Genomic DNA, 14,253 nt, shown 5'->3' on the forward strand with positions numbered 1-14,253 from the left:
CTTGATTTGCAGAGCCTGGGCTCCGCCCTCTATCAAGTGATGTCATATGGGGGAAGTCTAGCTTTCCTACTGAATCATAAAAGTACTTGGAAGGCATGAGCCACCCCTTTTTGTTTTTTTGAACATGCAATCCAATCAATACTAATTAGCATGTATTAAATTGTGTAAAACATTTAGAACCAACGATGGAGTCTTTCTCGAGCTGTGCACAGTGCTTATGATGAGTAAGTGCATGCTTACGGCACGGTTTTTGCGCTTTTTTTTTTTTTTTTTTTTTTATTCTTTATTTTTGCTGTGCATGTAAATAGTACAGGCTGGCGAGAGGTGCCCCAAAAGCAGTCCTCTGGCTTTTCCCACGCTAGACATGCTGGGCACATGAATGACAGGCACTTTTTTTTTTTTTTTTTTTTTTTTTATCAGGCTTAAACATTTGGATTTAAACACATATAAGTAAGTATAAGTAAGTTTAGAACGGTGCTGTAACCATGCATGCTATAAGCAATCCGAGTAATGTAATTGCGTATTATTAGTAGTAACATGCTAGAAACATGAACATATGACGTAAAATATCCATCGCTTCGCGGTGCTAGATTAGCTATGCTTATATATATAAAGCTTATACACAATAGTGTTGCTAGAATGGTGCAATATTCATGTCATTGGCAATCCAATTAGTGTAATTGCGTATCATTAGTTATAACAGGCTAAAAACATGAACACATGTCGTAAGATAACTATCGCTTTACGGTGCTAGATTAGCTATGCTCATATATATATATATAATCTATACACATTAGTGTCACTTATCAAGGAGTTTCTGATATTCTGTTAATATATGTTTAACATGACAGGTACAGTGCACGAGTGAACAGAACTCAATCTTAGATCACTGTCTCTGGGTTTCGGCTTAGTTACATGAGTCCGCCAGATTGAGCAGGATTTGTGTGGTCGACTGTGCCTGCGTCGGCTCCAAGGTTGGTCAGCAGGTAGCTCTCCTGCGGCTCTCGCCGCTGTGCCATCGCTTGGTAGGTGCCGCTTGTGCCCTGGGGCTGCAGTTTAGTCGTCCTGCGCTGTGCGTTGGCGTATGGCGGTGGTTATGGTGTCGTAGGTCCGGTCTGGTAGGGTGGGCCCTTTCTAACTGGATGCAGGGTGGGTGGTTTGTTGTTCGGTCGCTCTGGCATGTTTTGTCGGGGTTGGCAGCTGTAGGGTCTGGTAAACCCTTCGGGTCTGCTGTATAAGGGCAGTTCAGTAGGGTCCCGTTTTGTGTATGCCTCTTTTCCCCTTATTGTTTGCCCACAGCCTGTACCTTGATCTTGCCATCATAGCCTGCCAGTATAAGCCTGGGATAGGCTGTCATGGTGGTCTGATGGTGCTTGGTGATTTCCCCTTCAGTCAGCTCGTTCATTCCGGCTGTTCGCTCACATGGCTGGCGCACGGTGGCCATTTTGTGGATTATCGCCCGCTGGAGCTTCCTTGCCAGGGCGGGTGTTGAGGCCCACTCTGCTTGATGCCCTTATAGACCGGGATGACCCCCCCCCCCCGGTCCAGAGGGGGGGGAGGGAGCGAGACCCCGGCCGGAGACCCGGGAGAGCGGCCGTCTCATCCTGGCTCAAGCTCCATGCAGCTCCGGACCCCGGGCGGGTTACTGTCGGCGCTGGACAAGGTTCAGGCGGTATTTCGTCTCACCCCTGTTGCTAGGGGTCTGTGTGGTCACGGGTGGCCTCCAATTTGCGCCGCCCGTCGGGCCCTGGAACCGCACCCCGGTTTTTGCGCATTATTGAGGCTGACAATCTGAGCTGGGTGTGTGCCCACGCCATATGAATATAGTTCAGTGGGAAAAGCTAGAGATCTCCATCTGGAGTTATGTTTTTGTAATCTGTACAATAAGTTGTTGGGCATATCATATAACTAATAATACGGTACTACTATCAGTTTTATGTGAAAACAACTTTATTTTAGGAATGTGTTTCATTCAGTTTATTGCTCACTGTATTCTATGAAAGGATTATGGACTATGGGGCAAACCACTCGTACGACGTTCCTTTGTGTTTTCTCTTGATTGTGCAGGGCAGGGGTCCTCCGACCCCCCCAGATGCTGCTGAACTACAACTCCCATGATTCTTTGAATTACATTGACAGCCAGATAATTATGGGAGTTGTAGTTCAGCAACATCTGGGGGGCCAGAGTTTGAGGACCCCTGGTGCAGAGGAAAGAAAAATCCCATCCATTCTCTTTCCATGTGTACCTTGTTTGCAGCGAACCTTGGTTCCATTAGTGAATCTTCCTTTACCTGTTTTCTTGATAACTGCCAATTTTGTTTCTTACAGCACGTCTGCAATGTCTCTCCTGTATGAATGTGTGAATACCGTTATAGTAGGTAAGTGACTGTTTTGGCTTGTTTGAGCAATCACAGCAGAACCCTCCTCCCTTCAACATCCATTTCTGTTTTTGTATTAAATGGTAAAAAGCTTGTGCATACCTTGCTCCCAATCATGCCTTTGTATTTTAAATGTAGTTAATGTACCATTTTGTAATTTGATATTGGTTATGTTATCACTCAGCAGTTTAATTGCTTTTCCAACAGTTTTGATCTCGCTGTCATCAGGAATGCCCAACCACAGCGCCAGTATTCAGGTACTGTAATCTCTCTCTATTTCACTTCTGCTCCATCTAAAATAAGAATAAAAAAAAATAACCCCAAAAAATTGTCTTTTCTTCTTCCAGCTGTGTGTGCAGAAGTTACGAATTCTGATTGAAGATTCTGACCAAAATTGTGAGTAAAATCGTCAGGGTCTTCAACTTTTGCAATAAGTATTCTCATGGTGGCACATATTTTATATTTTTTTTTTTTTCCTGTTACCATTTTCATTTTTCCATAGTAAAGTATCTGGGCTTACTAGCTATGTCCAAGATCCTGAAGACTCACCCGAAGTCTGTCCAGTCTCACAAGGATCTGATCTTGCAGTGTTTGGATGACAAGGATGAGTCAATCAGGCTTCGAGCATTGGATTTGTTGTATGGAATGGTAAGGGGAGACCATGTTTTTGCTGTAGAGCTATTGTGTACACAAGGATTAGGTGCATTTCTTAGAAAACCCTCTGTTACTGGTGTCTCTTTCCTGAATTAATTGGAATTATGCATGCTTGTCTACTTATTTACTTTTTTTTCTTTTGCCTGTTACTGCACACTGTTAGTCTGTGGGAGATCTAAAATTGTGGAAGTTAGAGGATATGTGTCCCTCAAATTATTAGCAGCACAGATGAATTTCCCCACTCATAAAGTCATCCTGGGGCAAATGTGTGCAGGGCTGACAATGCTGGCCATACACGGAGTCAAACCTTGCATGTGGTCTTGAATGGCCTGAATTGTATTACAATTGTAGCAAGATCACTTTTAAATAAATAATAATTGTGCTGTCTTTACAACAGTCCTTCTGACAGAGCTGCACTTTGAATGCAATGTAATTGTGATAGCTAGTGTAATAGAGAGAGCTATGCCCAAATAGGTCTTGCTGTTAAATCATGCAACGTGAAACAGACACATATATTCGGAATACGTATTCATTTTTATGTGGGTGTATCTCACATTGTGCAGTAGTTGTAGATTTTTTTTTTTTGTCTTTGTATTAAGTAGTGTACAATAATTGCCGCAGGAATATTTTGATCTTTTTTATTTTTCCTTTTCTGAATATGACACCGTAATATCCGTTTATTTTTTAGCAAGTACCTTAAAATCCGTTCCCATAATGTATTTTAATTTTATTGTATAAACAAGAACAATATCATGTTAGTGATTTTTTTCAGCTGCTAAAGTCTGTTCTCCCATGTTAACCTAGTTGGTCAAGTAATTCCGAAGTCTTTCATATTGTTCAAATCAATCTGTAGGGATTTATCAAATTATTATTTTTTTTTGCCAATGAAAAATAAAAGCAATAGACACTGCTTGTCAGATGATTGGAATACCCTTCCTTACTGTGCATTAACAGCTAGTAAAGCTCGGGAATATGCTTTCCAATACATGCTTTCTGATGAAACACTATTATGTAAGTTATTAGCTCTCCTACAGATACATACATGTGCAATATCCACCATCTCCTAAGGTAAAATTCACAAACCTTTATACAATGAAATAGAAATTAAAATGTATGTGTATGTCACTTTAAATATCACGCAAGGGAAAAGTAATGGAAAAATATACTGATATAAATATTCATGTGATAGACATTCTCCAATGCTTAAAAAAAACAAACTACAAAGTGATAAAATATGTTAAAGTGCAAAGAAATCCATACACTTAGAAACATATAAACGCTTAATATACACAGCGCTAAACAAGCTCCTTCTGGCCCCGGGTGATGAACTGCAAATGTCCTCACAAGCAGTAAGCACAGATCCAAATCCACAGCTTCCACTATTGACTGAACTGTTTTAAAACCACAGCATCCACACTCCTCAAGCAGCCACCAATACTGAAAGATCACTGCATTTGTCAGATTGTGTAGCAGAGGTCATTCTATACAAAATTAAGCACCTGCACTCAAACTCCCACTACTCCACGGCGGCAGCAATGCCTATTGTACACATTAGCCCTAACACATACAATAAAAACCGAAGAAAAGAGTTACTTGCGCACTATTCCATATCCCTATGTATTTTTAAATAACTGGAGGTTTATTTTAGTATTACTCCAATGGCCATTTAAGTGTACGCTCACCTGCCACGTCATAGGAAAACCTCTTCGATGAGTTCTACACAAACAATTCACCTTTCTTCTTTCAGTTTAAAGGTAAAATCTCTTAGATAGAAAGGTTTTTTTTGGGGGGGGGAGGGGGGAGGGGATTGCAAGTATTTTATGTATTGGGACTGATCGTCATTGCTGCTGCCCAACTTTAGTGGAAGTTTGAGTGCAGGGCTAATTTTGTATGTTTGCTTTTTGTATTAAACAGCCATGTTACAATGCTGCCGCCCACCCTATGTGTTCCCTATTAAGGGTTAATAAGTGTGCAGGGGTTTAGAAAAATACCCCACTCTAGAGATTTTACCTTTAAGCTGAAAGAAGCAAGGTGAGTTGTTAGCGTAGGACTCACTTAAGATGTTTTGCCTTGATGTGGTAGGTGAGCTTACACTGAAATGGTCATTAGAGTAATACCAAAAAACCTCCAGTTATTTAAATGTTCGTAGGGATTTGGGATAGTGCATAAGTAACTCTTTTCTTTAGAGCTCTTTCCTGTCCTCCCCAGTGTAGGCTCTCCTAACCTAAAAAAGCCCCACAAAAATCTGCCTTCCTGGCACTCGGAACTACGTGTCCCTGGGTGTCAGGTGATACGAGTTTCACATCCTTTGTATATCTAATTGACATAGTGAGTTCATAGTCATATCAATTGATCGGTTCCACAATAGAACACCACCCCCAAATCAGTGGAGTTTGTGATAAAAAAGGGAAAAAGAAATTTGACATGAAGTGCATATATACTGATTTTATATTGTCTTCCACCTATAATTAATAAAAATTCACAATTTTTTTTTTTTTACTTTTTGAGTATGGTCTAATATTATTACTAAATTTTCACTTGGTGCTATTGATCTTGTCGATTCATGAAGGTGTCCAAGAAGAACCTGATGGAAATTGTTAAAAAGTTGATGATCCACGTTGACAAAGCAGAAGGCACTGCCTACAGGGACGAGTTACTCACCAAGATCATTGACATCTGCAGTCAGTCTAACTACCAGTACATCACTAACTTTGAATGGTCAGTGCCGAGTCCTTTCCTACTAGTCTGTAAAGCATGAACACTGCACGTAACTTTAATTTAAAAACTTTAAAAAAATCTCTACCATGTTGCATTTGGTTGTATTCCTGCACAAATTCAGTTTCTTTTAAGCTTATTAGAAAGTAGGGTAAACAAAAATAGAAATTTGCAACAAATGTTGATACGTTGATGATATTTTAGGTACATAAGCATTCTTGTGGAGCTGACGCGTCTGGAAGGGACTCGCCACGGCCATTTAATTGCGGCTCAGATGCTGGATGTGGCTATCCGAGTGAAAGCCATCCGCATGTTTGCGGTGTCTCAGATGGCCACACTGCTGGACAACGCACATCTACTCGCCAGCAATACACAGCGCAATGGGATCTGTGAGGTTCTGTATGCGGCTGCATGGATCTGTGGAGAGTTTGCAGAGTAAGTACTGAGTACTTTTTTTAGACTCTATATAAAGAATAATGTTGATAAAGTCTACCTTCATTTTTGCACACCATGTGTTCTTCCCATTTACGGTCTTAATGCTGGATTACTATGTTATCTGTCATAAATGTAAAAGTGAAGTTATGATTTGAGGTTCTAAGCATTGCCCTACCTGTCGAAACCTTTAGGGAACTGCCAGAGCCACACCAGACACTGGAGGCAATGCTGAGGCCGAAAGTTACTACTCTGCCGGGGCACATCCAAGCGGTGTATGTGCAGAATGTAGTTAAACTGTATTCCTGCATACTACAGCGTAAGGAGCAGGACGGAGATCAGGAGGCAGCGCAGCAGATCACACAACTTATGATCGATCGGCTTCCTCAGTTTGTTCAGAGCGCTGATCTGGAAGTTCAGGAGAGGGTAAGTCACTAAGGCCTTGATTTCATTCTTTTAAATAAACTTCAGAAATGTTCACAATCGGTTAGATAAACTTTCAAATGATTTATCTACAAAAAAAGATTTTTTAACACATTGTGATCATTTGGAAAGCTTATCCAAAAGCATTAAAATTGAGGCTCATTGAAGCAAATTATTGGATACCCATCACCATATCAATCTGAATTTTAAAGGGGAGCAGTGATACTGGGTGGGCTGAAATTCAGAGTGGGATTTGGCCGGTAAATAACTTGTCAGAGGTTCATTTTTTTTTTAGTCTTGCGAGATTTGTAATGTATAATAACAATTAAAATTATTGGCATTAAATTTTCAAAATGGCAGGTATATGATTGAAAATTGGTTACGTACTGTAGTGGAGAATGATCCTGAAATGTGGTTTCAATAGTAAGGGGCTACTGCCCATACAGCTAGGGCAACAAGGGAACTCGTAAGACAACTGTTGAGCTAGCGGAAAATTTTGAGACATTCCCAGATTAATTGGCCGCCACGTTTGCCCAACCTTTAGGCTCCTGATGATGTCATCTTCCGTACCTAGTCAAAGAAATCTCCATACGTTAAGCATTCATTGTATGTAATATCATAAAAAGTTGTTCATTAATAAAAAATAAAAAAAAGTTATTGACTCCTCAAAGCCTATTCTGATTTTTAGCCCAGCCTGTAATAATAATTTAGATTTTATGTTTTACAACACCTTTATTACAGTAAATGTTATTATGGTGCTTTCTGATAACAGGAAAACTTGAATAGAAAATCTGTTTTTCTGCTAACTGAGCAAAGTAATTAGTGCTGCCATTATTCAATTTAAAACGTTAGTGCTACTATACATTTCCACTCATACAGCTGAGGTCCCATTGACTCCAGTGGGTGGGTGTGTGTGTGTGTGTGTGTATATATATATATATATTCCCACTGGAGTCAATGGGACCTCAGATGTACACACACAAATAAATACCCCCCTCTAGAGATTTTACATTTAAGCTGAAACAAGCAAGGCAAGTTGTTAGTGTAGGACACACTTAAAATATACCAGATAATACCAAAAACCTCCAGATATTTAAATGTTCGTAAGGGATTTGGAATAGTGCACAAGTATATTAACTAAAGTCATTCTATTTATTTAACACTTTTCATAAAAGTGAAATATCTGCACAAAATAAAGGACATCTTTTAAAGGAACACTCTAACTTTAGCTATACAATCCTGCTTTCATAATGCTAGAGTGTTCTTATAAGTATTTAGAATCTTTCCTAGCTCAGGGGTGCCCAAAAGGTGCCTGAAACTACAGTTTCCATGCTTTGTCATACTAAATGATTAGATTATTTGCCCAAAGCGCACATGTCATGGTCATCCTGCCTCAGCTGGCTGACATTATCATTGCTAATAATTTCAGCCAATCCAATGTTTCTCAATGGGAAGCACGGTGAGTCTAGTGCGCTGCACCAGTTCGCATCTCTCATTAAGATACATTGATTCAATGCATCCCTGTGAGGAGTGTATGGCATCTTTTGCAGGACCACAACCAGGAAGTGCTTTTAGTGGCTGTCTGAGTGACTGCCATTAGTGGTGGAAATAGACAATAGTGTAAACATTACCCTTTCTCATAAAGGACAGTGTTTGCGTTGCTAAGCCTGGACGTATAGACTCTGCCCCGAAACCACTGCATTAAGCTGTGCAGTGGTTCTGGTTACTAGAATGTTGCTTTTAATAGCGCTTACACACACATTCCCTTAAATATCTGTATTTATCTAGTAACTCTATTCAAATTCAAAAGGGACATTCTCCCTTATCATCTCACCGGTACCTACGGCTAGATTAAATTCCTGACAATCACAACACTTAAGCTAATAACCTGCTAATATGCCTGATTTTCATGTATTCCATTAACAAAGCCTGGCTAGTTATCTACAGTGAAACCAAACTAAAACATTGCTTCTTTCATTCATTTTGTTTTTTGCTCGCTTTTGCAACGGCTTTTAGACTGCTGTGATCTGTTTTTCCCCTCTGCAGGCTTCCTGCATATTGCAACTCATCAAATACATTCAGAAGCTGCAGGCTAAAGATGTCCCCGTGGCGGAGGAGGTGATGGCTTTGTTTGCAGGAGAATTAAACCCTGTGGCTCCCAAGGCCCAGAAGAAAGTTCCTGTTCCAGAAGGGTATGCAATTGTGACTTTTTAAAGATTTTTTTTTTATTTTATTTATTTTTTTTTTGTAAAATTTGCACATCAGGAAATAGTTTTTCAATTTGTTCCAACACATAGTGATATGAGCTCAAGAAACTAGATAATATATTACACTTAAAATTGTACCCTGGTCAGGCTTGAGTAGGGTTATGAATTGTGTGAAGTTGGTTATAAACGGCAAACACTTTGAAACAAAATCCTTTATTTGATGGCCTAAAAAAAAATGTATGTGTATGTATATATACATACACACGCTGTTAATCTAACATGTTTTCTACATTCCTAAAGATATTGAAAATCCCATTACTGCCTATTACATAAAGTTTATTTTGGGCCCTTTTCTTCTGCAGTTTGGATTTGGATACATGGATAAACGAGCCCCCGTCAGATAGCGAATCTGAAGATGAAAAACCCAAAGCCATTTTCCACGAAGAGAAGACGACTCACACAAAGTCATCTCGGCCGGAGGTTGATGAGGACGAGTTGGCCAGGGTGTGTATTAAATATAATTTTAATTTGGAAACCTTTATTTTTATATTTAAATTCTGCTTCTTCAAACTTGTCTGAATTGGGTTATAAAGGACCGGATCTGTACAGTTGCTCATTTATAAAATAACATATTCCTTAGCACTGTTACGTTTGGCATAGTGACCACTAGAAGCCTATGGAATATAAAACTGATAAAACTGGGGATTCGGCCTTTGAGAGTTTACACTGTGTATTTTCAGATGTGAGATATGCCTTGCATGTTGTTGCATTGAAGTCTTATGACGATGTGAACTTTATTGAAGTAAAGTGGTACTACATAACAAACAAGCCTAGCCTTGTAACTTTAGGAAGTTGCTTCCCTTTGGAATATTTGCAGTTTAGATATTCATACAGGGACACTATAGTAACCAGAAACAGATTAATGTAGTTGTTCTGGTGAATATAATAATTGCCTGCAGGCCTTTTGCTGTTAACACGGTCTTTTCATAGAAAACGCAGTGTTTACATTGCCCTCCAGTGGCCACTCCTCAGATGGCCACTGGAGGTGCTTCCTGTGACTCCAACCTCTGCATGGAGAAGCTGAATTTTCCTCATAGAGATGCTTTGATACAATGCATGTCTTTGAGGAGGTGCTGGTTGGCCAAGCCAGCGTTTGTCCCCGCCTCCTGGCTGATTTCAGCCAATTCAATGCTTTCCCAATGGGAAATCATTGGATTGTCTAAAAATTAAAAATTTTGATGTCACTAAGGAGGCAGATTGGGGTCGGTGCCAGTGCGCCGCTGGAAATAAGGGAAGTTTTAACCCCTTCTAAGGAGGTGAAGCCACCTAAATGATGGTTTTAACACTATAGAGTCAGGAATATATGTTTGTGTTCCTGACCCTATAGTGTTCCTTTTAAGGTCCAAGTAGCCGAACTGGAAGCATAGCTGAATTTTTTTTATTTATTTTTTGCAGTTAGACTAATAATTATAGATATGAAATTCACTTTGAATTCTCACTTTAGTGAATAACCCTTTTCATCTCCTGGATTCCACTCAATTCAATAATCTTAATGTCTTACCTTTTAATTCTCTCTTCTAGAGGCGAGCAGTACGGAAGGAAGAACAAGCAAATAACCCATTTTATATTAAAAGTTCTCCGTCCCCACAGAAGGTAATAGAGACCAATTTGTATTTTTATTTTTTTTTTATTATTTTTTTCTTGTGCATTAGATTACAGAACAGAGTAGTCTGTAGTGCCACGACAGCGGTTACAGGCATTTCAACGGCATAGATTGTCACGGCAAAGATAAACTGCACTTTTGTTTTCTTTGTAGATAAATAAAACACGCTAGGAACAGTGTTAAGCTTATAAACATACTAAATACATGCTTGCTTTGCACGTCTATTGTGTTGGGTCACGAGTGGGTCGTCAAGCTTAACCCCTTAAGGACCAAACTTCTGGAATAAAAGGGAATCATGACATGTCACACACGTCATGTGTCCTTAAGGGGTTAAATATTAAAATTACTATGATTTCACTGTGCTCAGTGGTGATTAGGGACAAGTAAACATTGCCTAAAGTAGATGGTGGGAACCGCACTCAAACCCAGCGGCCAAGGGTGCTCTGGATCAGGACCAGCAATCCCAGAATTATACACTAAAGAAGAAAGGACCACAGGCACTCCAAATTGAAACCGTATGCAGATTTATTAGGAAAAAATGCTTTTTTCCCCTAATAAATCTGCATACGGTTTCAATTTGGAGTGCCTGTGGTCCTTTCTTCTTTCAAGTAAACATTGCCTGACTAGTTAAGGTTTACACATTAGACACATTAGCATATTTGCACACATTTTTGCTAAGTGATCAAGAGTGGCACTTTTAAGGCAGGTATTAACATGCAGCTTGGTTATGTTAGCCTGAAATCGCTTTACAATAATGAACTGCCTAATTTCCTAGCATTTATACAGATAGGCTTGGAATGATGTGGGTATGTTCTCACAATTGCATATATGTGCATTTTTTAAGTAAACAAGATAAGTCCGACGCGTGTGGGTCATAATATGCAAAATGTACAGTTGTAGTTAGCCTGATCCAGCAGTCATACACGAACAGTTTCTGCCGACTCTAGATAGTAGCAAAATTAAACTAAGTAAACTGATAACAGGTTGAACATATATGAATTAGGACTCATGTGATATTCTCATTATATCTAGCTGCTTGCTGTCATTCCAGGTTATGTTAAGCTCGGTTAAGGCCTTGCATAACACGCTAAATTCAATGCTTGTGCTTTTTATAGCTCTAAGATATTGCCCTTACTGAGCCGGCTAGTCTAAGCATTTATTACAACTCAACATACTATGCCCTGGACAACAGTAACAGCTATGAGTCTAAGCCATTTAGGCATGTAACCCCAATGAGGGAAGGCTACGCTGACTAAGGTAGACTAGCTAGCTACGCAGAAAGTCTCATATGCTGCATGACGAGTTGGTCCAAAAACCACAGGCACATATTTATTATAGTCACTTGTTGATGAGTAAATTACAGGGACCCATCTTGTTGTGTGTTGTCGGGCAGCTTTATTTGGCGTTACACGGTATGACTCTGTACCCCCTTCGTGTAGCGTGCTGTTGATCTCCCCATCGGTCAACCGACCCCACTTGCAGGCCATGCTGGTGGTATCTCCGTTTGGCATCCGCCGTCCCTTGCAGGGCTCTTTGGTTGGCTGCATCCAGACCGGCTGTTGGGGTGGGGCTGCTCCCGCTCAGATCCTCCAGCCCGGGTTGTTGCGGGAAGCACTCCCCTAAGTCCTCGGGTCCCTATGCCATACGTGGTGGGGGACCGTGTGCCCTCCGGAGCCTCGCTCTCCCGAGGCCCCTTTGGGTGTGTGGACGGTGGGTCGGATTCTGTTCCGGTATGTTTCCCTGCCCAGAAGGAGATTTGGTGCTCCGAGCGGTTAAGTGGGATCGCTGTCAGGTATGCTGGGGTGGGCTGTATCGTTTGCCCTGTGTACTCTGTGATTGTTTCGCAGCGGCCATTTTGTGCCCTCCTCGTGGCTGCGGTAATGAGTGGGTTCCATGTTTGATTTTGGCATGTGTTTGCAGGCGTCGTTCTAGTTTGCGCCAGAATGCTGTGAAAATTTCGTCCAGCCGTGCTGCGTAGTCAGCTTGGTCGATAAGGCTTGTATTTGGTTTCTCTGTGCTCTCCCCGGGTCGCTTGAGTGCTATTATAGCAGCAGTCTCAGGGGCACCCCAGAACCGTTGGGTTGCAGGCTGTGTTGTGGGGGTAATCGTCCCCAGCGAGGACCGGGATATCCCCCGCCGGTCCAGAGGGGTAGCTGGGCCGTGTTGGTTGCTCGCTTGTGAGCGGGTCCCGTGCCGGGAGATCGGCCGCCTCCCCCAGGCTTCAGGCTCCGCTCTGGATTAGGCCGCATGGCCGGTTCAGGTAGTTTCACAGAGTTTCGGTGTGGGACAGATGTCATTATGTTCCCTGTGTGATCCTGTGTCGCTCTCCGGGCACCTTGTGCCGCTGGCATTAATATTTCGTTCAGGGTTAGCATTTTTGTGCCCGCTGGTGCAGGAGCTCTCAAAGAGCACGACCGGCCATCTTGGCTGTCAGGCCCTGCCCCCCCCCCTCCCGAGACCAATTATTTTAAACGCATCAGTTTATAAAGTAGTGAATAATTAGTCGCAAGTAATGTAAGTCATTGTATCCGGTGTGCATCTAGTGTTGGATGTACAGAACACTGTTGACTAGAAGTGCTTGAGACTGGCACTTCTATAAGTCATTGATTTGAAGTTTGTGTAGCTCTCATTGGTCAGGCCAGAGCTATTTTTGTGCCACTGTGGTCATGATACATGGATTGTTTCGTTTAGAGATTTAAATTGCCACTCACACTAAGGACAGTCTTTTAGTGCCGGGATAGGCAACATTTGGCACTCCGGATATTATGGACTTAATCTCCCATGATGCTTTGCCACCATTATGGCTATAAGAGCATTATGAGATATGTAGTCCACAACATCTGGAATGTGCCAAAGGTTGCATTCCCTAGTTCTAATGCATGTTGTTTTTAACATGTTCTTTTGTAACGGATATCTGAAGATACCTGCTTGGTGCTGGGTGTACTCTTCCACGTTTGTCTTGGTGTATACCCTTTGTTGTATGCATGTATTTAAATGGATTTCTTTTCATTACTCAGCTTTATCAAGAATCCCCTGGTGTTGATCATATCCCTGTTGTGCAGATAGATCTCTCTGTGCCCCTTAAAGTCCCAGGTATGCTCTCGTTATTATTTTTTTTTTCTTCCCAATCCTATGACTCCTCATACTGTATTTCATAAATCTTCCTCTCTATCTCAAGGGCTGCCCATGTCGGACCAGTATGTAAAGCTTGAAGAAGAACGAAGGTCAAAGCAACGTCAGGAGAAGGACAAGAAGCGCAAGAAAGAAAAAGATAAGAAAGGTGGAAAAACGAGGCGCCATCGCTCGTTTCACACAGAGAGTGATGAAGACATCACTCCAGCCCAGCATGTTGATATCATGACCGAGGAGATGCCAGAGGTTCGGTATTATCTGCTTGTCTACATTGTGGGGACATCTTGAATAGAAGGGCAAACTTTGCATCATAAATCATAGTAGCAAGTAGTTTAACTGTATGCAAACCATCCGCTTAAAAGGACACTCTAAGCACCAAAATATTAGCTTATGAAGTGCTTTTGGTGTATAGATCATGCTTGTGCAGTCTCACTGCTCAAATTGCTGCCATTAAAAGGTAGCTGTCAAAAACAACTTAATCTTAAATGTTAGTAAAGTGTTATCTGTATATTGTTCTAGTCGAATTGCTAGCAACTGTTTAGATTTCTGCATCATTATTAATTCCAATTTATATAGCGCCAACAGATTCCGCAGCGCTGTAAAATCAGAGATTATGAAATATCCTTTTCCCCCTGATTGATAGTCTATT

The 14,253-nt window shown here is 41.1% G+C and overlaps 1 protein-coding gene across 2 annotated transcripts in view; it reads left to right on the forward strand.

The window, feature by feature from the left end:
* AP3D1 (adaptor related protein complex 3 subunit delta 1) overlaps window positions 1-14,253 on the forward strand; it is a 62,687-nt gene that overhangs the window by 33,162 nt on the left and 15,272 nt on the right. For both annotated transcript variants that reach the window (XM_063455875.1, XM_063455876.1), the window contains exons 9-20: window positions 2,329-2,378; window positions 2,586-2,635; window positions 2,726-2,774; window positions 2,881-3,026; window positions 5,602-5,750; window positions 5,952-6,182; window positions 6,374-6,605; window positions 8,649-8,794; window positions 9,172-9,313; window positions 10,391-10,462; window positions 13,490-13,565; window positions 13,651-13,850. In XM_063455875.1, coding sequence (XP_063311945.1) covers window positions 2,329-2,378; window positions 2,586-2,635; window positions 2,726-2,774; window positions 2,881-3,026; window positions 5,602-5,750; window positions 5,952-6,182; window positions 6,374-6,605; window positions 8,649-8,794; window positions 9,172-9,313; window positions 10,391-10,462; window positions 13,490-13,565; window positions 13,651-13,850 — 1,543 coding nt within the window. The remainder of the gene's footprint in view (window positions 1-2,328; window positions 2,379-2,585; window positions 2,636-2,725; window positions 2,775-2,880; window positions 3,027-5,601; window positions 5,751-5,951; window positions 6,183-6,373; window positions 6,606-8,648; window positions 8,795-9,171; window positions 9,314-10,390; window positions 10,463-13,489; window positions 13,566-13,650; window positions 13,851-14,253) is intronic.

Source organism: Pelobates fuscus, chromosome 5, assembly GCF_036172605.1.
Source record: "Pelobates fuscus isolate aPelFus1 chromosome 5, aPelFus1.pri, whole genome shotgun sequence".
Taxonomy (NCBI): Eukaryota; Metazoa; Chordata; class Amphibia; order Anura; family Pelobatidae; genus Pelobates; species Pelobates fuscus.